At 49.5% G+C, this 27,131-nt stretch overlaps 1 protein-coding gene across 2 annotated transcripts in view; it reads left to right on the forward strand.

Annotated features, from left to right (window-relative positions):
- The window catches only part of cicb (capicua transcriptional repressor b), a 138,683-nt gene that overhangs the window by 96,909 nt on the left and 14,643 nt on the right, over positions 1-27,131 (forward strand). For both annotated transcript variants that reach the window (XM_059968226.1, XM_059968234.1), the window contains exons 3-11: positions 9,135-9,284; positions 9,526-9,718; positions 10,229-10,355; positions 13,061-13,243; positions 19,846-20,014; positions 21,563-21,765; positions 22,299-22,509; positions 24,039-24,133; positions 24,674-25,493. In XM_059968226.1, coding sequence (XP_059824209.1) covers positions 9,135-9,284; positions 9,526-9,718; positions 10,229-10,355; positions 13,061-13,243; positions 19,846-20,014; positions 21,563-21,765; positions 22,299-22,509; positions 24,039-24,133; positions 24,674-25,493 — 2,151 coding nt within the window. The remainder of the gene's footprint in view (positions 1-9,134; positions 9,285-9,525; positions 9,719-10,228; positions 10,356-13,060; positions 13,244-19,845; positions 20,015-21,562; positions 21,766-22,298; positions 22,510-24,038; positions 24,134-24,673; positions 25,494-27,131) is intronic.

Consider the following 27,131-nt stretch of genomic DNA (forward strand, 5'->3'; position numbering starts at 1 on the left):
GCCCAACATCCTACCATGGATGTTCTACATCACACATCCACTCTGAAGGTCTAGACCTGCCCTGACCTCTAATTCTTCCCACATCACTGTCCCTGACCCCTACCTTAACCAAAACCACCCCTATAACCCTAAAGACAAGAAGGTCTGGGTGAGGAGCTCGATGGAGAACTTCAGCTCAATGGCATCTTGAATGGAGAGCTCTGCTTCCTTTCCAAATCCCAGCTGTGTGGGTTTGGTGGGTTGTTTCGGGGGAGGTAATGGAAACTTTTATAAAGCAATAGCCAGACCACAACCGAGATACGGATCATCATGTTGTAGGAAGGAAGTGACTGGAGAGGGTGCAGAGGAGACTTCCCACTGTATTGCCTGGTACAGAGCGTTCCAGTGAAGAGAGAGGCTCCAACGGTTCTCGCTGGAGCGGAGGGAGCTGAGAGGGACGTGTTAGAATTATCTGGAAGAGGAGCTGATTAGGAACTCCTCCCCACAATCTCATGTCTAAGGTAAGAGGGCATAGATTTAGGGTAAGGACAGGTGTGTAGAGGGGTTCGAAGGAGGGCTGTTTCCCCAGGAGTTGGGGTAGGGGATTGGAGGCTGGAACCTGGAACACTGCCCGAGGGGGTGGTGCGGTGAGAGACTCTCACAGCACTGACGAAGTATCCAGATAGGCACGAGAGGCCAAGGGATAGAGATGGAGACTGACTGCTGGGGAATGGGGTTGGTGTAGGTGGAGACGGGGGTCAGGCACCCAGAACAAGCTCCTTCCTTTGAAATGTTGGACAGGGTTATTTGGAGTTTATGAACAGCTGTGGTCCTGGTGGTGAGAGAGTCCCAAATGAGGGGGTGCAGAGACAAAATAAGGGGCTGGTCCTTTAACAAACAAGAGAAAATCAGCAAATGCTGGAGGAACTCAGCAGGCCAGGCAGCATTTAGGATAAAAGTACAGTTGGCAAGTTGGGCTAAAACTGTCAGAAAAGTGGGGTCTTCCAGTGGCTACTCATTTTAATTCCACTTCCTATTCTGATATGCCTATCCACGGCCTCTGCTATTGTGATGAGGCCACACTTAGATTGAAGTAACAACAGCCTGTATTAAATTTGGGTAGTTTCCAACCTGATGGCATGAATGTCAATTTCTCAAATTTCCAGTAATGCCCCACCACCCTTTCCCTCTCTCCTTATGTCCATGTCCGCTCATTGCCTCGCTCTGGTGCTCCTCCCCCTCCCCCCCACTCTCCCTCTTCCTTCTCCCATTCCCTATATATCTTTCACCAATCAACTTCCCAGCTTGTTACTTCATCCTTCCCCCTCCAGGTTTCACCAACACCTGGTGTTTCACATTCCCCTCATCCCACTTTTAAATTTACTCCCCAGCTGTTTTCTCCAGTCCTGCTGAAGGTTCTCGGCCTGAAATGTCAATTGTACTCTTTTCATAGATGCTGCTTGGCCTGCTGAGTTCCTCCTTCATTTTGTGTGTGTTGGCTGGTCCTTTAAAAACATTTCTTCTCTCAGTGGGGGGTTGGGGGGGGTGGGAATCTCTGAAATGCATTGTCCCCAGTGACAGTGGAGGCTGGATCTTTGGAGGTACTTAAAGTGGAGTTGGATAAATGTTTGGAAGATCAAAGAATTGAGCTGTTAAGGGTAGCTGGCACAGAACAGAAGTTGAGGCCAGCATAGGTCAACCATGATCACTGGTAATCAGTTTATTATGGTCACATGTGCCCAGATACAGTGAAAAACTGTACTCTGTAAGCCATCCAGATAGATCATTACATAAGCATGAGAGACTGCAGATGCTGGGAATCGAGCGCAGTACACACAAAATGCTGAGGAACTCAGCAGGTCAGGTAGCATCTGTGGAAGGAGTTAAGTGTTACCTATGCGCAGAGCAAAAGCGACAGTAATAGTGCAGTAGGATTATATGTTTTTACTGAGTCATTAGCCGTGACACATGCTGGGTAGCGTACAGTGCAGGAGCAACGAGCTGGGACCCTGAGACAAAATGCCCACACGAAAAGAAAGAGGCCAAATCAATTCATTGCGTGATTAATCAGCCACATGCGCTTGCTTCATTCTCGCAGTCGATCCAATATGGTTCAATAAATAGTTGACATTTCGGATTGAGACCCTTCATCAGAGTTGGAAAGGAAGGTGGAAGAAGCCAGAATAAGGAGGTAGGGGAAGGTGGGGGGGGGGGCGCACAAGCTGGGAGGTGATAGGTGGTAAAGGGCTGAATAAGGAGGAATTTGCATGGTTAAGTACTTTGAGGAAAATAGAATGCAGAATAAAGTGTTACGTTTGTAGAGCAAGTTCAGTACAGGCAGACAATAAGGTGCAAGGGCAGTGATTGGGTAGATTGGGAGAGCTTTTAGTATATGAGATGTCTATTCATGACTCTGATAACAGTAAGATAGAAGATGCCTTGAGCCATTAGGGCACAGAACAGTATAACACAGGAACAGGCCCTTCGGCTTGTGATGTTGTGCCAAATTAAACTGGTCTCTTTTGGCAGTATGTACCCTGTATCTCTCCGCTTCTACCCAAGAGCCTCTTAAATGCCATATCTGCCTCCACTACCATCCTTGGCAACACATTCCAGGCACTCAAGATTTAAAAAAAAAGACTTGCCCCTCTCTCCTTAAATGCTTGTCCTCCAGTATAAATCTATTCAGCCCTGGGTAAAGGATACCATCTGTCTACTCTATTTAAACATCTCATACTCTTTTAAAAACTTCTCCCCTTGCCCTCTGCCACACCAGAGAAAAGAAAGATCTTCCAAACATTTATCCAACTCCACCTTAAGTACCTCCAAAAATCCAAGCTCCACTGTCACTGGGGACAATGCATTTCAGAGATACTCTCTCTCTCTCTCCCCCCCCCCCCCCCCCCATGAGGGAAAAAATGTTTTAAAGGACCAGCCAACACACACAAAATGAATGAGAAACTCAGCAGGCCAGGCAGCATCTAGGAGTTTGTCTCCTTATATTACTTGATCTTCAATCCAAGCAGCATCCCCTCCAAAGCCTCCATCTCCTTCCTGTAACTGAATGCAGTATTCCAGACAAGGCCCAGAGATTTACAACCTACAATGTAATTTGAACTCAGTGCCTTGACTAATAGTCAAGCATGATGCTCATGTCCTCTACCAACCCGTTGACTTGTGCGGATGCTTTCAGACTCTTGGACCTCAAGCTCATCGAGAGGCTGATCGTATTGACCTTGACAATGCTCACATGGAATGGTGGGCTGAGCAGCAACTCTTGCCGTTACCTTGTGTGCGATTATCAGTAAAACATTGGAGAGAGGGCCATTATGCCCTGACCTCTCCAATGACTGTTCTACACCAACTCACAGGACACTGATGGATTCCTGAGCATTTCACTGCACTCTCTGTGCATGTCCAGTTGGAAAACTTGTACCAGAGCGTGCGCTCACTGACCCTTGCATGAAACACCATTACTTTCTCTGGACCTCATGAAATACACATCCCCTGTACAGACATTGCCTTCTGAAGGGGTTGGGTGGAAACAGTTCAACTCTGCCCATATACCTGTGCTATCTAGAACAGAGATCAAGGTCACTCAACTGTTGCCCCACCCAAATATTCAGTCCCACTGCATGCATTCTCCCTTGACCTTGAGTGTTTGATGGGACAGGGTAGAGGGAGCTGCGCTCCGTTTGACCCCTGGAGTGTATGATGGGGTGGTGTAGAGGGAAGTGGAATTGGTGTCTGACCCTGGGAGTAGGGGATGGTATGAAGGGAGTTTCAATCACTGTCTGACCCCAGGAATGTGTGATGAGATGGTGTAGAGGGAATTGGAATCGGTGTCTGACCCTGGGAGTAGGGGATGGTGTGAAGGGAGTTTCAATCACTGTCTGACCCTAGGAATGTGTGATGGGATGGTGTAGAGGGAGTTTTAGTCAGTGTCTGACCCTTGGAATGTGTGATGGGGTGGTGTAGAGGGAGTTTTAGTGTGAAGGGTTCAGAGTGAGATTACTAATCACAGACTATGTCACTGTGCTGAAGAAGAAGCAGAATTAGCCCAGGAAGACTGAAACCCAACCCCCTGCTCCTACTCCCAGCCTGAGTGTTTGCCTGCTGACTTCCTGCTCTGTGTTTCTGTCCAGCACGGGCCTCCCTTTGTCCTTGGCTCCTTTTCCTTCTGTTGTGTGAAGGTCGCCCCGTATGTATTTCCCCTTTCCTCACCCTGCTGCTCCCAGCCGTCCAGATGCTCGTGCTTCCTGCACATCTGCAGCGCGTGCTCTGCCGATCGCATCACCTGGGGAGTGGGGGTGGGCAAACTGAGTCTGAAAGAGTCGATCTGGAGAGGATATTATCAATTGTGGAGGAGTTTAGGGCCAGAGGGTAAAGCCTCAGAATAGAAGGACATCCCTCTAGAAAGAGATTAGGAGGAATGCCTTTAGCCAGAGGATGATGTATTTTTAGAATTCTTCGCCACAGACAACTGTAGAAGTCCAGTCATTGGGTATATTTGAAGCAAAGATTGATAGGTTCTTGACTAGTAAGCACATCAATGGTTACAGGGAGAAGGCAGGAGAATGGGGTTGAGAGGGAAGGTGAATCAGTCTTGATCGACTAGAAGGTCTGGATAGCGTAACTCTGCGCCTATGTCTTGTGGGTTAGAAAGCAGTCAAGGAGGAGGTCATGAATTTTGCATGAGTCACTATCTGTCCGCTCCGGGAGGATTGTTGCAGGAGGGGAGCTGAGGATGTAGGATGTGGGAAGGGAGGCAAATAGAGAGGAGTAATGAGATGGAGTCACCGAGGTAGGGAGTGCTGTGTTGCATGAGTTGCTTTGAGGAAGGCGTTCTGTTTTGCAGGAATGGTGGCGAGGAGAGGGTTCTTTGTTGTAGGAAGGGGAGTGTGCAGTGTCAGGGGCATATGCAATCCTCCTCTTCCAACACACGCACACGCGCGCGCGCACACACACACACACACTCACACACACACACACACACACACACACTCACACACACACACACACTCACACACACATACTCACACACACACACACACACACACACACACACACACACACACTCTTTCCCCCTCCCTCCCCCTCTCTCTCCCCCTCTCCCTCCCCCTCTCCCCGGAAGTGAAGGGGAGCCTCCCGGGTCATCCATCCTGATTACCCTCTTGCTCTTCCCTGTTCCCCAGAGTGTTTCCAGTACTGCAGTTTTCCCTTGCTCACCAGCTTCCTTGTCCAGGAATCAATCACATCTCCACCACATCCACCTTCAGTAAAGGAGACAGTCTCTGTACATTATGCTGTGGTTTCTCCCAACACCGGGTGGAGTGACGCTCCCTTCAGCCCCATTAAATGGACGTGGAAGATACAGTAGACAGAGCCTTGCCCTCTCAGCACCAGTGAGCCCAGTTCATCCCAACCTCTGTGTGTTTGTGTCTCTCCTACCCCTTTCGGGCAGATGAGGCTTGTCAGACATGGTTGGCAGCTCATTTAGGAGAAGGAAAACTCTGATCTCAAACTTCTGCTGTCTTGTGGCTGTACCTACTCTCGGCTTTGGGAATAAACCCTGAAGAAAAACCTGGAGCTGGAGTCCCCAAGGCAGTCCTACATTGAGTTCAAAACTGATTGGCAGCTCCTGTGGTACTGCGGAGCTGAACTGTATCAGTCTCTGCCGTTTCTTTGGATTCATGAGTTGTGTGGAGAGGGGCAGCCTGCTATGTGGGCTCTCCATATTGTACTGCTCTGGCGAGGAAGCAACGTCCTTGGTCAGCCTCGACCAGTGGAGGGGCTCTCCAACTCCTTTTTGTAAGTGTTTGTCCCTTTCCTGCGTATGTCTCACTCCTGTTTGCTTGTGGGGTTTGCACATTCTCCCCGTGACCCTGAAGGTTCCCCCATTGCACCGACATCCCAGAAATTTACATCAGTATGTGGGTGAGAAACGACTCAGGTGGAGAGGAGAGCGCTGTGGATGTTTGAAATATGGGGAGAGTGAAATGGTGTCGGGTTGGCATGCTCTCTGTTAGCAGAAGAGACTTTGTGCTGTAATATACAGCAGCTAGATAGACTTTAATGTTGAGATTATTCCACGGGTGGGTACAAGGTGGGGGCACTGCTACAAAATGAGGTTCCAGTCATTTAAAACTGGGGTATGTCGAAATTCCTCCTCTGAGTGTGTTTTGTGGGGCTGAAGGTCCTGTTTCCCTTCTGTCTTTCAATCTAAAACCCGACACTTTGCCTGCCTTGCTGCGTCAGTACGCGAATGTTTGGTCGGAGTTTTGGGAAAGATGTGGGTTTGGGGTTGCAGGCTTGGGGAGAGGGTGTTGTGAGCAAAGGGAACATCTGTGAGGGAGTGGATACCAGGAATGTATCGATCGGTGTTAACTGAAAGGTGGTGAATCCCTCTCATTAATGGCAGCTCATCTGTCTGCAAGGGGTTTGGGGGGCAGGAGTGAGGAAAGAGGAGAGCAGGGAAGCACCTAAAATTGTCAGAACTAATGGAGAAAGCGGCAAGCAGTAGGTGAGAGTGCTCGGTGCTTGAAATGTGCTGCCAGGGGCTGTGGTGGAGACGCGTGATAGAAGTGTTTAAACTTTTCTTTAACAGCCATTTAACCAGAGAGTGGTGAATCTGTGGAATTCATTGCAGCACACGGCTGTGGAGGCCGAGTCATTGAGTATATTTAAAATGGAGAATGATTGCTTCTTGATTAGTCACAGCATCAAAGGTTACAGGGAGAAGACAGGAGAATGGGGTTGAAAAGGATATTAAATCAACTATGATGGATTGACGGAGCAGACAAATTGCCTAATTCTGCTGTTGTGTGCAGGAAATGGAGGGATATGGGTTCTATGTGGAATTGATTAGATTTGTCGACGAGAGTTGTGGACACAGCTCCATATTTTAGGGAGCCCAACCTTCCCTCAGTAGACTTGGTCTATACTTCTCATTGCTTCAGTAAAGCAGCCAGCATAATCAAGACCCCACCCCCACCCCAGATATTCTCTCTCCTCCCCCCTCCCATTTGGCAGAAGATACAAAAGTCTGAAAGCACATACCATTGGGCTCAAGGACAGTTTCTACCCCACTGTTATTAGACTCGTGAGCAGGACCACCTGTACAATAAAATGGAGTCTTGACCTCACAATCTACCTCCTTCATGATCTTGCACTTTACTGTCTGCCCACATTGATAGCTGTAACACTTCATTCTGGATTCTGTTATTTCATATTTTATCCAGGTACTGTGTAATGATCTGATCTGTATGAACTGTAAGCAAGGCAAACTTTTGACTGTACCTTGATACATGTAACAATAATAAACCAATTCCAATTCCCTTGCACCTTATTGCCTGCCTGCAGTGCACTTCCTCTCTACCTGTAATATTATTCTTTATCAATTTTTCACCTTGTTCTGCCTCAGTGCACTGCGAAATGATCTGATCTATATGAACAGTGTGTAGTATTAAAGATTAATTTGTCACGTACATCAAAACACATCAGCAAGGGTTGTGTTGGGTTGCCCGCAAGTGTCACCATTCTTCCAGCACCAGCATAGCAGGCACAATTCACTAACTCTAACCTGAACACAAGATGCTGGAAATCCAGAACAACAGTCCTCGATCCAATTCTGACACTTCTCTCCCCTTTCTTGATTCTTAGTCCATTTCTGACACCACTCTCCCCTTTTTTGATCTCCCTGTCTCCGTTCTGGACAGAACCTGCTGATCTCTTTTATAAACTTACTGACTCCCATAGTTATCTTGACTATATCTCCTCCCACTCTCTCCCCTGAAAAATGCCATTCCTTTTTTTCAGTTCCTTCATCTCTGCTGCATCTGTTCCAGGATGAGGCTTTTCAGGACATCGGAGATATCCTCCAAGATCAGGGTTTCAGTTTCTCTTCCTCCACCATTGATGTTTACCTCAGCTGCACTCCCTTTCCCAGTCATTTGCTCTTACTCCTTTTTCCTGCTGTCTTAACAAGGATCACCTGCCTTCGCATCCAGCACATCGTTTTCAGCAACTTACTACCACCAAACACACGTGCTCCCCTCCCACTCTCCGCTTTCCACAGGATCGCTTTCTCCATGATTCCCTTGTTCATTTCTCCCTTCAGTCCTCCCAGGTAAGACAACACTTTACCTGTGAATGTGCTGAGGTCGTTTTCTGTATCTGGTGCTCCTGATGTGGCCTCCTCTACATTGGTGAGACCTGACATGGATTGGAGGGCAGCTTTGTCGAGCACCTCCACTCCATCCACCATGAGTGGCCACCCATTTCATTTCCAACTCTGATGTCAGTCAGAATGAGGCCACTCAGGTTGGAGGGGCTTTCAGCCTGTGACATTCACGTTGATTTCTCTAATGTCTGGTAGTTTTCCTTTTCCCCTACTTCGATTCCCACCCTGTCTCCCCTCTTATGTCTTCTCCTCACATGCCTATCACCTCCCCTTCTTCCCTTTCTACTATGGGTGACTCTTCTCTCCTGTCTGATACCTTCTCCAGCCCTTTTACTTTTTCCACTGACATATTACAACCCCACTCCCGGCTTCTTACTTCAGCCCACCTCCCCCACCCAACCGGCTTCACCTATTCTTGGCCCACAATGTCGACTGTTTATTCATTTCTGTAGAAGCTGAGTTCCTCCCTCTTCGGAATGTGGAGGAAACCGGAGAAAACTCAGGGTCATGTGGAGAACGTAAAAACTCCTTACAGATATCGGCAGAAATTGAGCCCCCAAGTGACAAAGCTTTTCATTGCATCTCAGTATATAGGACAATAATAAACTTGCTATTACCAGTCTACCTTATCTTGGCCCTAGTACCTTATTGTTCACCTGCACTGCACTTTCTGAATTGTAACACTCATTCAGGATCCTTACTGCTTTTCCCTCAACACACCGTTACAGTGTGATCTGTATGAACAATGTGCAAGATAAGCTTTTACTTACCTCTGTTGGGTGACAGTATAAACCACTTTACCTGTGGGGATGGAGAGCTGTGTGTGTTTGAGGCAAGTATGGACAGCATGCAAGACAGATGTTTCCCTATTCAGTGAACAAGGCGATAATTTACCACTTTATCTTGCGCTGCCCTGCTCTGAGTTCTACGTTCCATGTGCCCTGCAGCCATGTTCTCTTTGCTCTCCCTGCAGTGTGGACCAATGTGGAACCGCGCTCTGTACCCGTCTATCCCTGGCACTCTCTGGTTCCTTTCCTGGCTCCCAGCCAGCCGGATGCCTCGGTACAGCCCCCGGAGGCCCAGAAGCCCACCTGTCCAGCCGGCTCGTCCAATCAAGTGAAAGGTAGGTGGGTGGGTGATAGTCAGACTGGGTCATCTCTTGGGTGGGGGCAGAGGGGTGGAGTCGGTCACTATGGGCTCATCAGTGCTGGTCTCAGCTTTACACACACTTGAGCTCCTTCTCTCCCCCACCCCCATTCCCTACCCTTTCCTGGCTCCCATCTCTATCTACCCCCTACCCCTCTACCCACTCACCATCTCTCCCCTCCTCTTTCTAATGCCTCTCCTCTATCTCCTGCACATAGAGCCTGTGCAGTCGGCGCAGCAAGCTTGTGTCCCGGCAGAGTCGCCCCGGGAGCCTGAGAGACGGGAGGAGGCAGGCGGCAGCCCACCACGGGAATCCACTGATGGCCTAAGAGCACAGTCCCACGTCGAGGAGATGCAGGGGCTGCCCAGCCAGAGAGGAGACAGTGAGACGGAGAGTGACCAGGATGAGGCGTGAGTATGGCGGGGGTGTCCTGTCTATGGTTGGGAGAACCTGTCCCCTCTCAGGGCTCCATATTCCTCCTTTACCAGAACTGCAATCGGTTCCTCGGATGGCAATGACCAGAGTTTTATATCGTGGAGGGTGTTGTGGGGGCTGCCTCTCCCTGTAAATAATTCCACACCGACCCTAGGCTGGTTTTCCCTCTGCCCTCTCCCCAGCCACCTCAAACCTCTCCTTCACCTCTTACTGTCTGTGACACTCACTCACTTTCTCTCTCCCCTCTCCTGCGCCTTCCCTCTTCCTCTCTACCCATCCCTTCTCTGCTCCCTTTCTCTCCTTGCTCTTTCCCCATCCTTCATTCTCCCCTTGCTTCTCTCCCTCCCTCACTCACCTGTCATTTCCCCCGTCCTGTCTACCCTCTCCCTCCATGTCCCCTCTTTCCAACCCCTCTCCACACCCTCTTCTCTTTTCCTCCATCCCCTCAATCCCCACTCCCTCCCTCTGTGTGTCACTGCTTACAGGTTCCTACCCAATGCCGGGTTGGAGACGGTCTGCCTGCCTCCGGAGAAGCGCCGCACCAAGTCGCTCAGCGCACTGCCCAAGGAGAGGGACTCTTCCTCTGAGAAGGAGGGCCGCAGCCCGCACAAGGTGGGTGGGCTGTGCGTGCAGGGGAGTGAGGGTGTGCTTGGACGGTAAAATGTACACCCGCCTTAAGGGGAGCTGTACAAGAAGGCTCCTGATTGTTTCTGTCAGGTTCACTTGCTGCTCTCGGTTTTGCTGCCTTTGTGCTGGTGGATTCACAGGCCACAACATGAAGTGCCCCTCCTGCTTTTGTCCTCCTCTATAACGTCACTCCCGTGTATCCTGCAGTCTGCATCAAACTGGCTCATCTTCTCTCTCTATCTCTGGCTCTGTCCAAATGTCTTATAAACATGTTAATTTACTTTCCTCTGGCATCTCGTTGCACATGTGGATAACCCTGCTGGTAATGAATTTGCCCCTCAGGTTCCTACTTAATGTCTCCACTCTCATCTTAAACCTATTCCTCCTCCTTGATTCCCCAACCCCAGGGGAAAAACTCCTCCTTCACCCCATTAGTGCACCTCATAGTTTTATGCACCTGTAAAGACACCCCTCACTCTATGCTCTAAAGACTAAATACTAGTGTACCTGCTTCAACTGCTTCTCTGGCAGCTCGTTCCATATACAGACCACCCCCTAGGTGGAAAAAGTTACCCCGCAGCATCCTATTAAATCTTTCCTCTTTAGCCTTAAAACTCTAGTTCTTTATTCCCCAGACCTATGGAAAAGACTGTGTGCATCTATGCCCCTTGTGGTTTCGTTGACCTCTATAAAATCACCCATCAAAACTGAACACTGGGCTCCAGGTGCAGACTCACCAGAGATTTGTACAACCTCTGATGCCCCCTCCTCACTCTGAAGCACGTCACATGTGTCTCTGTCGGCTCGGGTGAAGATTGGTGGGGGGAGGGGGGAACCTGTGGATGTTGTGGGACAGAAGCACCCAGGCGTTCAGGTACGTCGTTCCCTGCAATTGGTGTCAGAGGCGGACAAGAAGGTGTTTGGCATGCTGGCCGTCATCACTCAGGGCACTGAGTACAGGGGTTGAGCAGTTATGTTTCAGTTGGTGAGGCCGTGCTTGGGGTATTGTGTGCAATTTTGGTCACCCTGCTATCGGAAAGATGACGAAGCTGGGAAGAGTGCAGAGGAGATTTGCGAGGATTTTGCTGAGCCTTGGACTGAATTTTGCAGAGAGGCTAAGCAGATTGGAACTTTATTTTCCTTTGGAGTGCACCAGGCTGAGGGGTGACCTTACAGGAGTGTACGTTATTGGAAAGAGCGTGGACAGCGTGAATGCGCACAGACTTTTCCCCAGGCTTGGGGAATTGAGAACAAGAGGGCACAAGTTTAAGATGGGGGGAGGGAGAAATTTATTTGGAAGTTGAGGGGCAGCTTTGAGGGTGGTGAATATATGGAGTGAGTTGCCAGTGGAAATGGTAGAGGCATTTAAAAGTTAGTTGGACAGGTACATGGACTGGAAAAGTCAGAGAGGAATGGAACAAACACGGGCAGATGGGACCAGCTTAGACGTGAATCTTGGATGTTCACAGAGCATTTGGGCCGAAGTGCCTGTGTCTGTGCTGTGTGATGCAGTGACTCATGTCCCCATCAACCACCACCCCAGAAACAGTGTACTTCTCTGGGGTAAGCCCATCTCTCTGATAGGAGACTTTTGCTCCTGGTGGGGTCTCCCCAGGATCTGTGGAGCTTCAGCAAAGAATCCTTGTCTCAAGTCTTGCCGTGAATGTCAACATGGCCATTACTTGAGGAGTCACAGAGATATATAGCAGGGAAACAGGCTCTATGGCCCATCCATCGAACACCCGGCAGAAGAGATTTTGCAGATGGTGGAAATCTTGAACAACATACAAAACGCTGGAAGAACTCAGCATGTTGGGCATCATGTGCAGAGGGAATGAATTGTTGGTGTTTTGGGCTAAGACCTTTCATCAGGTCCTGTTCCAGGGTTTTGGCCTGAAAAATCGATTATTCATTCCCCTCCATAGATGCTGAACTCCTCCAGCATTTTGGGTGTGTTGAATACCTTGCAAACTGTTTGCTGACCCCAGGTGTGACTCGAAGTCTCTTTGTACATCGAGATCGCAAAGTCCAACACCATTTATACTCTTAGAAAGTTAAAAGGATCACCAATTCTTCTATAGATGGGTGCAATGAACAACTTGCTTGCAGCAGCATCACAAGCATAGAGCATCAGAGTCTCAACAGTCACGAGAAGAACTATCAGGGACCCAAATTATACACCATTTTTACAAGAATACACACAGTGAAAGAAAACAGAACACAGTACATTGTAGTAGACAGTGGTCACAGTGAGGCGGTGATTAGGGCTGTGCTGGTTGGTTCAAGAACCAAATGGTTGAAGGGAAGCAGCTGTTCCTAATGTGGAGCTTCAGGCTCTGTACCTCCTGCCTGATGGTAGCTGTGAGAAGTTGGTGGGGATCTTTGGTAATGGATGTTGCCTTCTTGAGGCTGCACCTCTGGTAGATATAACCGATGGTGAGGAGGGATGTGCCTGTGATGTATTGGGCTGGTGTTTAGAAAGGGAGCTTGGATGGCATGGAGCAATTGGGCCAAAGGGCCTGTTTCCATTCTGTGTAACTGTGTAAGGGCTTTTGGAGATGTGCAGAGTGTGATGACGGCTAGTACTAAACCCCTCCTAACAACTGAACTGTAGGGGTCGGTTACTTGGGTGGGAAGAGTTAACGGGCCTGTTGCCCACTCTCAGACTTCAATACCCCTCCCCGCTACAGCGTGAGAAGGACCACATCCGGCGGCCGATGAACGCCTTCATGATCTTCAGCAAAAGGCACCGGGCACTAGTTCACCAGCGGCACCCCAACCAGGACAACAGGACAGTCAGCAAGATCCTGGGCGAGTGGTGGTATGCCCTGGGACCCAATGAGAAAAAGAAATACCACGACCTGGCCTTCCAGGTGGGTTTGGAACTTGGCTCAGGGTTACTGAGTATTGTGGCAGTTTCACTCGTGTCTGACCCCAGGACTGAGTGATGGGACGGTGTGGAGGGGGCTTCTCTCTGTGTCTGGCCCTGGGAGTGTGTGATGGGACGGTGTGGAGGGAGCTTCACTCTGTGTCTGACCCCAGGACTGAGTGATGGGACGGTGTGGAGGGGGCTTCACTCTGTCTGACCCTGGGAGTGTGTGATGGCACGGTGTGGAGAGAGCTTCACTCTGTCTGACCCTGGGAGTGTGTGATGGGACGGTGTGGAGGGAGCTTCTCTCTGTGTCTGACCCCGGGAGTGTGTGATGGGACGGTGTGGAGGGATCTTCACTCTGTGTCTGACCCTGGGAGAGTGATGAGACGGTGTGGAGGGAGCTTCACTCTGTGTCTAACCCCAGGAGTGTGTGATGGTTCGGTATGGAGGGAGCTTCACTGTGTCTGATCCCGGGAGTGTGTGATGGGACGGTGTGGAGGGAGCTTCTCTCTGTGTCTGACCCTGGGAGAGTGTAATGGGGTGGTGTGGAAAGAACTTCACTTTGTGTCTGACCCTGGGAGTGAGTGATGGGATGGTGTGGAGGGAGCTTCACACTGTCTTACCCCGAGAGTGTGTGTGAAGGGAGTGCGTGATGGGAGCTTCACTCTGTGTCTGACCCTGGGAGTGTGTGATGGGAGCTACCCCTATGATGGTACAGACAGTGCAGAGCGGGCTTCGCTCTGTCTGACCCTGGAAATGTGTGATAAAACTTACAGTTACAAGAAAATATTTGTGAACCCTTTGCAATTACCTGCCTTTCTGCATTAATTATTCAAAATGTGATCTGATCTTCATCTGAGTTACAATAATAGACACACAATCTGCCTAAACTAATAACACATGAGCATTTGTACTTTTCATGTCTTTATTGAACACATTGTTTGATCATTCATAGTCCAGGCTGGAAAAAGTGTGTAAACTCTTATATTTAATAACTGGTAGAACCTCCTTTAGCAGCAATAACCTCTACCAAATGTTTCCTGTAGCTGCTGATCAGCCTTGTGTAATAATTAGGTGGAATTTCATACCATACCTCCATACAAAATATTTTCAGCTCATCAATATTTCTGGAACACCTTGCCTGCACAGCACACTTCAGGTCATGTAGCAACATCTCAAATGGGTTAAGGTCTGTACTCTGACTTGGCCATCTCAAAACACAAATATTCTAATTTTTAAACCATTGTTTTTGATTTACTCTTGTGTTTTGGATCATTATCTTGTTGCATCATCCAAGTTCGATTAAGCTTCAGGTGACGGACTGCTACCCTGACATCCACCTGTAAAATGTCTTGATACAGTGATTGCAAGTTGTCCAGGCCCTGAGGCAGCAAAGCAGCCCCAAACCATGATGCTCCTTTCACTCTGCTTCACAGATGGTATGAGGTTTTGACATTGGTGTGCACTGCCCTTTTTCTTCCAAGCATAGTGGTGAGCATTTCTGCCAAAAAGTTTTACTTTTTTCTCTACTGTCCACAGAACATTGTCCCAGAGGCATTGTGAAATGTCCAGGTGGTCTTTTGCAAACTTCAGACATGCAACAATTTCTTTTGGAGAGCAGTGGTTTCCTGCACAGTGTCCTTCCATGAACACAATTCTTGTTCAGTGTTTTTCTTATAGTGGACACATGAACTGACACTTTAGTGAGTTCTAGAGATTTCTGCAGGACTTCTGCTATTACACTTGGGCTTTTTTTCACCTCCTTCAGCATTGCATGTTGTGCTTTTGGTGTGATCTTTGCAGGAAGGCCACTCCTAGGGAGAGTAGTAATAGTATTGAATTTCTTCTATTTGTAGACAATTTCACTTATTGAGGACCGATGAACACTTGGGTCTTTAGAATTGCTTTTTTTTTTGTATTTTCCAGCTTCATGCATCTCTACAATTCTTAGGTCCTCAAAGTTTTTTTTGATCGAGGTATGGTGCACATAAACAGATCTTTCTTGAAGTGCAGGCTCTGTCAGTAACCTGACATTGTGTGTCTTTTTTTATATTGGGCAGTGACAACCCACATCTCCAATCTCATTGATTGGAGCACCTGACTCCAAATAGCTTTTGTAGAAAGCGTTACTCAGAGGTTCGCAAACTTTTTTTGAACCTAGACTGTGATTGTTTAAATGGCGTTGTCAGTATTGATGAGAAGTAGTACAAATGTTCGTATTTTTAGTTCATGCAGATTGTGTTTGTCTATTATTGTGACTTAGATGATCAGACCACATTTTATGAGTAATTAATGCAGATAATTCCAAATTCTGAAGGGTTTTCTTGCAACTGTAGAACAGTGTGGCACAGTACAGGTCTTCGGCCAACAATATTGTGCTGACATTTAACTATAAGATCAATCTGACCCTTCCCTCCTATGTTGCCCTCCATTTTTCTATCATCTATGTGCCTACCTGAAAATTTCTAAAATGTCCCTTATGCCTCTACCACCACCCCATGACTTTTTTTAAAAATGAAATTTCCTCTGACGTCTCCCCTATATTTTCCATTAATTGTCTTTATGCCCTTGTATTAGCCATTTCTGTTCTGAGAAAATGTCTCTGGCTATCCATTCAGTCTGTGCCTCTTATCCAAAGTGAAAAGCCTGAGTTCACTGAACATATACGCATAAGACATGCTCTTTAATCCAAGCAACATCCCTGTAAATCTTCTCTGCAGCTTTCACATCCTTCCTATAATGAGGTGATCAGTATTAAACACAATACTCCAGGTGTGGTCTAATGGGTTTTATAAAACTGCAAAATTATTTGTGGCTCTTGAACAATCCCCTGAATTATGAAGACCAACGCACCTCATGCCGCCTTAACCCTGTTAACTTGCATGGCAACCCTAAGATCCCTGTGTTCTTCCTAAGAATCTCTCCGTTAATTCTGTCTTGAAGTTTGACCTTCCGAAGCAAATCACTTCACACTTTTCTGGATTGAACTCTACCTACCACTTCTTAGCCCAGCTCTGCAACCTGTCAATGTCCCATTGTAACCTACGACAACCTTCTACACTATCCACACCACCACCAACCTTCTGTGTCAACTGCAATCTTACTAATCTACCCCATCCTGCCACTTACTCAGTAAGAAGAGCAGGGGTCCCTGAACTGATCTCAGCAGAACACCACTGATCATCAACCTCCAGGCAGAATATGCTCCATAGACAACCACCCTCTGCCTTCGTGGGCAAGTCAATTTGGAATCCACGTCACCAAGTTTCCCTGGTTTCCATGTCTCCTGACTTCCTGAATGAGCCTAACGTGGAGACCTATCAAACATGTTACTAAAATCCATATACACTGCTTCCACTGCTCTTCCTTCATCAATGTGCTTTGTTACATCCCGAAATAATTGAGTCAGGTCCGTGAGGCATGATCTGTCCCTCACAAAGCCATGCTGACTACCCCTAATCAGACTATGCATCTCTGAATGTTCATAAATCCCAGCACTAATAATCTTTTCCAATACTTTGCTCACCACTAAGGTGCAACTCACTAGTCTATAATTCCCAGAAATATTCATACTTCCTGTCTTGAACAAGGAATGACATTTACCACTCTCCAATCATTGGGTACTACTACTGTGAGCAGTGAGGGTGCGCAGCAGTTTCTTCCTCATTTTCTGTAGTAACCTGAGGTAAATCCTGTCCTGCCCCAGGGACTTGCCAATCGTAATGATTTTCAAAAGTTCCAGCACGTTTTCTTAATATTTTGTTCTGGCATGTCAGTTTTACACTGTACTCATTCGTCATGGTCCCTCTCACTAGTGAGTACCGAAGCAAAGTGTTAGTTAAGGACTTCCCCTACCCCTCTCTGACTCCAGGCATGTTTCCTCTTCGATCCCTGTTCAGTCCTACTCACCAAGGCCTTCTCATGCCCCCTTCTAGCTCTCCTAAGTCCATTCTTAAACACTGTTGGCTACCCTGTAACTCTAGAGCCCTGTCTGATCCTTGCTTCCTAAGCTTTAAGCTTCTTTCTTCCTCTTCCACACCACCTGTCAACTATGGTTAGAACATATAAGACAGAACAGTACAGCACAGGAACAGGCCATTTGGCACACAACATTATACTGAACCATCTAAAAAGAAAATCTAAAACAGCCAAATACTAATCCTTCCTACCTACACTGTGTCCATATCCCTCCATCTTCCTTGCATCCATGTGCTTATCCAAAATCTCAAAAGCCTCTAATATTTTGCCTCTACCACTATACCATGTAGCATGTTCCAGGCATCCATGACTCTGAGTAAAAAAAAACAACTCATCCCCTTGATTCTTCACCCTCTCACCTTCAATGCATGCCCTCTGGTATTAGACATTTCAACCCTGGGAAACAAATACACTCTGTCTACTCCAGTGCTCCAGGTTTATCCAGCCTCTTGTGATAGCACATGCAGCATCCGAGTAACCCTCTTCTGCACCATTTCCAAAGCCTCAACATCCTTCCTATAGTAGGGCGACCAGAGACCAGAACTGTACGCAATACTCCAGGTGTGGCCTAACCAGAGTTTTATAATGTTGCAACATAACCACCTAACTTTTAAACTCAATACTTCATCTAATGAAAGCAAGCATTCCATAAGCCTTAATAACTCTATCAACCTGGGTAGCCTCTTTCAAGGATCTGTGAACTTGGATCCCAAGATCCCTCTGCTCAGCAACACAGGTAAGTATACTATCTCCTTAACAGAGTGCTGTCTCCATGCATTTGTCCTACTGAGGTGCAACTCATTGTTTATCTGGGTTAAACTCCCATCTGCCATTTCTCAGCCCGTATCTGTGACTGATCTATAGTGGTGCTGTATTCTTTGCCAGTCTTCTTACACAATCCACAACACCACTCTTGGTATCATCCACAAATTTACTAACCCACCCACCTACATTTTCATCCAGGTCATTTGTATACATCACAAACAGCAGAGGTCTCAGCACCGATCTTTGTGGAACTCCACTAATTACAGAGCTCTGGCTCGAACAACTCCCTTCTACCACTGTCCTCGTGTTTTATGCACAAGCCTGTTCGGAATCCAAACAGCCAATTTGCTGTGGACCCCGTGTATCTTCGTCTTCTGAATTAGCCTCTCATGAGGGACTTTGTCAAGGATGAGGTTCCTTTCCCCGCCTCAATGGGACAAGCCTATTCAGAACCACATGCAATTGTTCCCTAAACAACATCCATATCTCTGCTGTGAATTTCACTGAGTACATCCATTCCCAACTACGCTCCCCAGTTCTTGCTTCTGCAGAATGGCAGCATAATTCCCCCTTCCCCAATTACTTACCCCGACCATCTGCTCCTACCCCTGTCCGAGGCTACAATAAAGATCAGTATGTCGTGGTTTCTGTCACAACTATCGCTGAGAGATCTGTCACCTGACCTGTTCCATTGCCCAGTGTCAGATTCAGTATAGCTGTCTGGGCGGCCTGTCTACATATTGCATCAGGAAACCTTTCCAAACATACCTAACAAATTCCACCCCGTCTAAACCTTTTGCACTAAGGAGGTGCCAATCAGTACTAGGGAAGTTGAAATCCCCATGACAACATCCCTGTTACTTTTGCACCTTTCCAAAAACTGCCTGTAGGATCCTCAGTGTCCCTGTTGCTATTGGGGGGGTTTATCAAATTTTCCAGTAGAATGATTGCTCCCTTCCTGTTCTTTCTTCCACCCATGCTGACTCAGTGGACAGTCACTCCACAGTGTTCTCCCTTTCTGCACGTATGATACTATCCCTAATTAGCAATGCCACTCATCCGCCTCCTTTCCCTCCCTCCCTCCCTGTCCCTTTTGAAACATCTAAATCCCTGAACATCCAGCAGCCATTCCTATCCTTGTGACAACCAAGTCTCCAAAATGGCCACAGTATGTACCAAACCATGCTCCAAGTGTGGATGGGACAATGTAAGGGGAGCTTCTCTCTGTGGCTGACCCCAGGAGTGTGTGATGGGATGGTATTGAGGGAGCTTCACTCTGTGTCTGACCCCAGGAGTGTGTGATGGGACAATGTGGAGGGAGCTTCACTCTGTGCCTGACCCCGGGAGTGTGTGGTGGGATGGTATTGAGGGAGCTTCGCTCTGTGTCTGACCCCAGGAGTGTGCGATGGGACAATGTGGAGGGAGCTTCACTCTGTGCCTGACCCCGGGAGTGTGTGGTGGGATGGTATTGAGGGAGCTTCGCTCTGTGTCTGACACCAGGAGTGTGTGATGGGACGGTGTGGAGGGAGCTTCACTCTGTGCCTGACCCCGGGAGTGTGTGGTGGGATGGTATTGAGGGAGCTTCGCTCTGTGTCTGACCCTGGGAATGTGTGATTGGATCGTGTGGAGGGAGATTCATTCTGTGTCTGACCCCGGGAGTGTGTGATGGGACGGTGTGGAAAGAGCTTCACTCTGTGTCTGACCCCGGGAGTGTGTGATGGGACAGTATTGAGGGAGCTTCACGCTGTGCCTGACCCCAGGAGAGCATGGTGGGATGGTGAGGGGATCGCTGGTTTTGAGTAATCAATCTCTCTTCCTCTTAAACCACACCCCTGTATCCCTTGCCTTTGGTGTTGGCAGGTGAAGGAGGCTCACTTCAAAGCCCACCCAGACTGGAAATGGTGCAACAAAGACCGAAAGAAGTCCAGCTCCGACGTGAAGACAGCCCTCGGGGGTCCTGGGACCCTGAGGTGCAAGGAGCCACGGGAACGCAGCATGTCAGAGACCGGTGCGCTCTCTGCCACAGCAGGTAACCCAGCTGCTGTGTTGTGTATATGTGATTAGCGATGGTTGGGTGGGGTCTACTCTCAGACCCTCTGGTACCTTGACATGATGCGTTCCTCCTCTGGGCTTGTGGCTTGGTGACTGGCTCTTCAGCCCATTGTTTCTGTGCTAGCCTTTTGCAGTACTCTCCCAACGGTGCTGGGCTCAGTCACTGGGAGAGGGAAGAAGTGTGATGACCTCTGCATGGGATGGGCGACTAATAGTGGCCTTGGCCCTGGGCTTGGACTGTCATTGGCGCCCTGGCTTGGCCCCAGAGGCCCATGTTGATGCTCTGCCTGTGGGTGTGTGCCTCCATCTGTGTGGAGTTTGCATGTTCTCCCTGTGACCACATGGGTTTCACCCAGGTGCTCTGGTTTTCTTCAAAATACCCAAGAAAAAAACACGTGCTGGTTCAGTAGGTTGATTGGCTGCTCTTTAAGGACCGAATAGACCTTGCAGTTTAAGGATCCCACAGCACAGCTGGTGAAGGTAGGGGTGTGGGGTCTTGGTCCAAACACACTGATCAGACTTCATTTGGGATACTATGTAAACTTCTGATCACCACACTACAGTGTAGGAGGTGACTGCACTGGAGAGGGGATTCCCAGGACGTTACAGTGACGGGAAGAGATGAGAGAAGCTGGGTCTGTCCTTCCTGGAGCGGAGGGGCCTGGTGGGGGACCTGATAATTTTCAAAAATTTTATCGAGGGGTGAGTGACGGCAGATTGTTAAAAAAAAGGAAACACCTCTTTTCCATGGTCACATGTCTAGGACAAGAGGACATGGGGTTTTTAAGAGGGGGGAAGTCAGGAGTTAGTTGTAGATTCAGCATAGAAACAGGTCTTTCGGCCGTAGAGTGCGTGCATACCCTCGGCCACTGATCAGTGAAGAGTAATCTGTTTCATTGATTCACACTGTCACCAAATCCGAATCTTCCCCCCCCCACCCCATTCTGCCCCTCACCCACACAAGAGGCAATTCACTGCTCTCCCCACCCACCACCCCAGTGGGAGGAAACTGGAGCATCTGGAGGAAGCCACAAGACCACAAGGAGAACATGCGAGCCGCATATAGCTGGGGAGAAAGGAGGGGGAGGGAAACACCCATGGAGACGGGGAGAGTGAGACAGACTGATACACTTAGAGAGAGAGAGAGGTGGCTGGAAGAGAGACACATCACACCCGCACACAAAGGAGGAGGCATGCACACACACAATAAAGATAGACAGGAACACTTGCAAAAGGACACGCATGCAGAGAGGAAGACAGTGATGTATGGACAGGGAGAGAGAGAAAGAGACATGGGCAGAGCGAGGGCTGCGGAGAGGGGGAATGGCACAGCTGGGAGTGGGTGAGATGGACGGGCTGAGAGCTATGGTGTGGGTTGGTTTGGCTGTAAGTCATTTTCCAGCAATGGGGGTGGGGTCAGTGGGAACAGTAAACCTGAGACTTGGGAGAAAAGTGCTGGTGACTGAGTTCCTCAGACTCTTGACTCGCTTTCACTGTCTTCAACTCCCTCTCCCTCTCGCTCCAGTGTCGTCGGAGCTGACGTCAGACTGCCAGGACCCTTCAGGAACAGACTGCAAACCCATCTCCCTGCTGATGAACCCTGAGGGCGGCCAGCACCCTGGGGTGGGGAACACCCAGCTGACCCGGCCCCGCGCCTTCTCCCACAGTGGTGCACACAGCTCGGAGAAGTGCGAGCGAGACACCGAGGTGCTGGAGGAGCTGGCGCAGGTATGGGGAAGTGTCTTGGGGGCGGCGCACGGGTCTCGTAACGCCAAGTGGTTAAAGTGTGGTTGGCGAGGAAACTTTGTTACTGTCCCCTTGGGCAGGAGGCGTGGGTAAGGATTTCAGGAGGGGCTGTTAGAGTAGCATGGTGAGTAATGTGAATATGGAGTGCGAGGACTAGCTCTGCCCATTAAGAGGGGAGTGTCTCATCACACTCCTGTCTTGTAGATGGGTGGGAGACAGATAATGTGGTGGATGTGGAATGCATGGACTAACTCCACCTAGCCAAACGGGGAATGCCCCATTATACTCCTGACTTGTAGGTTATGTGGCTGATGCAGCATATTTCTGCCTTGCGCCCTTTAGAGGGGCGAAGGGCCTCAGGATGTCCTTAAAGCACTGAGCTGGAGAAGATGGGGGATTGAGTTAGAAGACAGACCCATGGACTTTTGAGGTTGAGGGGAGGACAATTCTCTGGAGGGAGTGTTGGGTAGCTTGTTCCCATCTCACCCTCTTTCCCCTTCCTCCATCCCCCACAGATGTGCGTCAGCCCGCTGCCCTATGCTGGGATGCGAGGGCCACACCCGGCCCTAGGGCCTCGGGGCTTCAGTCCCCACCCGCCTGGCGAGGCCACCCCCTCGAGCTGTCCCCCCCGGCAGTTCCGCTCACAGCGCACAGCCAGCGAGGACATGACCAGTGATGAGGAGCGGATGGTCATCTGCGAGGAGGAGGGTGACGACGACGTGATGGGTGAGTCGGGGGGGAGGGAACTGGGTCTCGTGGATGAGGGAAAGGGGCAGTTTTCCTGAAGTGGAGGAGATCACATCCCAACCCAGAGTGCAAGTGTGATGGAGCATCTACTGGAGGAGCTCAGTGGGTCAAGCAGAGTCTGTGGGGGAGGGGGGAGAGAGAGGAATGGCCAACATTTTCATAGAACAGCACAGGAACAAGCCCTGTGGTCCATGATGTCAAATAAAACTAAGTTCCTTCTGTCTGTACACGCCCCTCCGTTCGTTCATATGCTGATCTAAGGGCCTTTTGAGCTCCTCTATCATGTCTGTCTCCAACAGCAACCCCTGACCACGAGTTTCAGGCACTCTCCTGTTGAATTCCTCCTCTCACCTTAAATGCCTGCCCTCCCGTATTAGACATTTCAACCCCGAGAAAAAGATTCTGGTATCTGTGCCTCTGATAATTATATAAACTTCTATCAGGTCTTCTCTTAGCCTCTACTGCTCCAGAGAAAGCAGCCCATGTTTGTCCAACCTCTCTAATTTTGGGTCATGCTCTCTAAACCAGTCAACCTCTTCTGCACCCTCTCCAAAGCCCTCTGCATCCTCCCCATAATGGGGGCCAGCAGAACTAAACGTGTGCAACCTGACCCAAGTTTTATACCACTTCAACATGACTTCCTGACTCTTGTACTCAATGCCTCAACTATTGCAGGCAGATATGCCATATATCATCTTTGCCATCCTTTCTACTTGCAAAATTTCAGGGATCTGATGCAGGGCTTTGGCCAAAAGTGAGAAAGGCCAGGCGAGCTGATGGGGTGGGGAGACACCAAGCTGAGATTCAGAGTTGAGGTGGATGGGAGGTGACTGGCAGGTAGACCGAGCTCCTGGGAGACTGGGGCTAGACTTGTGGTTCAAGGGCAAGGGGTGGGGGAGAGGGAGAAGAGCTCAACTGGGATTTCCCTATGAAATACTTATTGAACGTTGAAAGAACAAACGAGAAAATCTGCAGATCCTGGAAATCTGAGCAACACACACAAAATGCTGGAGGAAATCAGCAGGCCAGGCAGCATCTATGGGAAAAAGTACAGTTGAGGTTTCAGCCCATTTTGTGTTTCTCAGGGCCAGAACAGTGGGGGAGTCTAGGACTGGAAGGCACAGCCTTAGAATGTAAGAATAGATGAGGATACATTTCTTTAAGCAGAGGATGCTGAATCTGTGGAATTCGTTGCCATACACCGCTGTGGAGGCCAAGTCATTGTGTATATTTAAAATGCTGTTTGATAAGTTCTTGATTAGTCAGGGCATCAAAGGTTACAGGGGAGAAAGGAGAATGGGGTTGAGAGGAAATTAGATCAGCCATGGCTGAGCAGATGTAGTGGAGCGAGTGAGCTAACTCTATACGCGCTTTATGGTCAGGGTTGAAGTCTGTGTTCCCGTGGGAGGGGATGGTGGGCTGCCAGTTCTTGTGGGGGGAGGGGAACGGAGGGTGGAGGTGCCGAGAGCGCGGCTTGGAGTTGATCGGGCCTTTGTTCTACTCAACAGAGGAGGCATTTCCTGGGGACATCGACCTGAAGTGCAAGGAGAGGGTGACGGACAGTGACAGCGAAGGCATGTCAGCTGATGACGGAGAGTCCAAGGTGTGTGTAGTCTCAGTGGGAGTCCTCAGCCTCCAAAAGCCCACCCGCCCCACTCCAGGCCTCCTACAACCCCCTGCCTTCCCACTTCCCGGACTCTCCCTCTCCCCTCCCCTCCAACTGCCCCTTCCCTCCTCTCCTTGACTACTATCTCCTTCCCCACTGACTTCCCCCTCCTTTTACACCTCCTCTGCTCTCTCCACTCCACCTCTTCTCGTGCAATATGCATTCCTTCCCTTTTCAACACCATCCATCCTAACAAGCCCTCCCTCCTCTCTTATACTGCATCACTTCCCAATACAATTTCCAGAATTTTACCCCTCCGGCAGAGCACCTGCCCTACCACCCCCTCCGGTGGGGCACTGGCTGTGGCACACCCTTACCGCTACCCCTTCCTGCTGCTGCACCTTCCCTTACGGCATGTGGGACCTGTTTGGTGGGCGAGTCTGGGAGGGAAGGGTGTTTGGTTAGGGAAGATGGATTGGTGGGAGGGGGGCATTGAATTGATGGGAAGATGGTGACTGACACTGACTCTCCCCACAGACTTTTCCACCAGTGATCCGCAGCTCTCCACAGCCGGGAGTCCGGGCGCCAAGCCATGGTGACACAGTTGTTCGGGAACCCTCCGAGGCCGCAGCGTCTGCATCTGTGACCCCCTCATCCTCATCCTCTTCCTCCACCCCATCCCACAGCCGTGAATCCCGTGGCCCACACGGCATCCTGCCTCCCCCTTCGCCCCAGGAGCGTGCCAGGGAGGGGCGAACACCTCCCGGGAAAGAGGGAGAGCCCACCCGCCCCCCTTCTGGCCACTCGGTCATTGCCCCACCAGGTACTGAGAGGCTCTCAGCTCCCCGCTGCCCCAAGGCCTCAGCGGGCGGAGGGGGGGCCACAGTGTTACGGTCTGTCGGCGGCCCACCCCCTGCCTCAGAGCCTCCTGCCTGCCTCCCACCAGGCCTGGGCTTGCTCTACCCCCCCGAGAGGAGGCCCCCGCCCCCACCACTTGCCCCTTCCCGGGTCCAGCGGGCTGCCCCACCTTCCTTGCAGCTGGTGGCCCAGGGCAGAGGCAGCCCCAATGGGACCCTGCCCTTGGGGGTCCTGCAGCCCCAGCCCCTGAAGGGGGGAGCAGTGGCCCAGCTACAGTACGTCCTACCCCAACCACAGGGGGTGGGAGGGGGACGGTCTGTGGTCCCCGTACCTGTTCGTGCCCAGTCAGGGTGCACTGGCCTCCATTTCGCCCTTCCTCCCACCAATGGCAAGCTGCTACCCCCGGCCTCGGCCTCAGCGACAGGAGCTGTCCCGCCCCATCAGGGCATCTCCATCATCCAACCCACCCCAATGGGCAGTACCGCAGGGACTCCGAAAGGTGAGGAGGTGACCGGGGGAAGGGAAGGGGAATGGGAGAGGGGCGGGGAGGGAAGGAAGTGATGGGTGAGGGTGATGGTGAAACTGGAGGAAGGGACTAAGGAATAGGAGAGGCTGTAGTTAGAAGAGGCACTGAGGAGGAGGGGAGAAGGGTAGGAGGAGGTGACGAGTGGAGTGGCAAAGAGGGTATTGAGAGAGGTGAGAATCAGAGGGAGACAGGCTTCAGATTTTATTCATTAAAATATTGCGTGCATCAAAACACGGTAGCACCACAGTAGCGTGGTTAATGTCAGAATCAGTTTTGATATCTGACATATGTGTTGTGAAATTTGTTGTTATCGGGCAGCAGTGTATTGCAGTACATAATAAAAACTGTGAATTACAGTAAGTGTGATCAGATAAGCAGTGCAGACAACGTAGTGAGGTAGTGTTCATGGGTTCAATGACCATTCAGAAAGTTGATGGCAGAGGAGAAGAAGCTGTTCATAAATTGTTGAGCGAGTGCCCTCAGGAAGCTGTACCTCCTCCCTGATGATAGCAATGCGAAGGCGGTGTGTTGTCCTAGGTGATGATCGATGCCACCTTTTTGAGCCATTGCTCCTTGAAGATGTCCAGGATGCAGGGGAGGCAAGTGCCCATGATGGAGCTGACCGAGTTTACAACTTTTCCGCAGCGATTTCGATCCTGTGCAATGGCCTCCTCACTTCCCCATACCAGAAGGTGATGCAGCCAGTTGAAATGCTTGCCAGAAACTTGCGAGTGTCTTCGGTGACATACCAAATCTCCTGATGAAATATAGCCACTGTTGTACCTTCTTTGTAACTGCATCGATATGTTTTGCCCAGGATAGATCCTCGTAGATGTTGACATCCAGAAACTTGAAATTGCTCACTCTTTCCAATTCTGATCCCTCTATGAGGACTGGTGTGTGTCTCCTTATCTTACCCTTTCTGCAGTCCACAATTAATTCTTTGGTCTTAACGGACATTGAGTGCAAGGTTATTGCTGTGACACACTCAACCAGCTGATTCATCTTGCTCCTGTATGCCTTCTCGTCACCATCTGAAATTCTGCCAGTAGTTGTGTTGTCAGCAAATTTATAGATGGCATTTGAGCTGTGCTTAGCTACACAGTCATGTGTGTAGAGAGAGTGGAGCAGTAGGACAAGCATACATCCCTGAGGTGCACCAGTGTCAATTATCACGAGGTGGAGATGTTATTTCGGACCCGCACAGATTGTGGAAGTCGACGATCCAGTTGCAGAGTGAGGTACAGAGGTCCAGGCTTTTGAGTTTTTTGACTTGTAGGAATGATTATGTTAAATGCAGAGCTGTATGCAGATTATGTTAAACAGCAGCCTGACATAAGTGTTAGTATTGTCCAAGTGATCCAAGGCCACATGAAGATCGCATTCGCTGTAGACCTATTGTGGCGACGGTCAGATTGGGGTGAGTCCAGGAGCTTGCTGAGACAGTTGATTCTGGACATAACTAACATCTCTATCACCATAGATGTGAGTGCTACGAGATGATAGTCAATAAGGTAGCTCTTTTCTTGGCACTGGTAAGCTTGTTGCCCATATGAAGCAGGTGGGAACTAATGACTATAGCAATGAGAGGTTGAAGATGTCTTTGAGCAC

This window comes from Hypanus sabinus, chromosome 1 (genome assembly GCF_030144855.1).
Source record: "Hypanus sabinus isolate sHypSab1 chromosome 1, sHypSab1.hap1, whole genome shotgun sequence".
Taxonomy (NCBI): domain Eukaryota; kingdom Metazoa; phylum Chordata; class Chondrichthyes; order Myliobatiformes; family Dasyatidae; genus Hypanus; species Hypanus sabinus.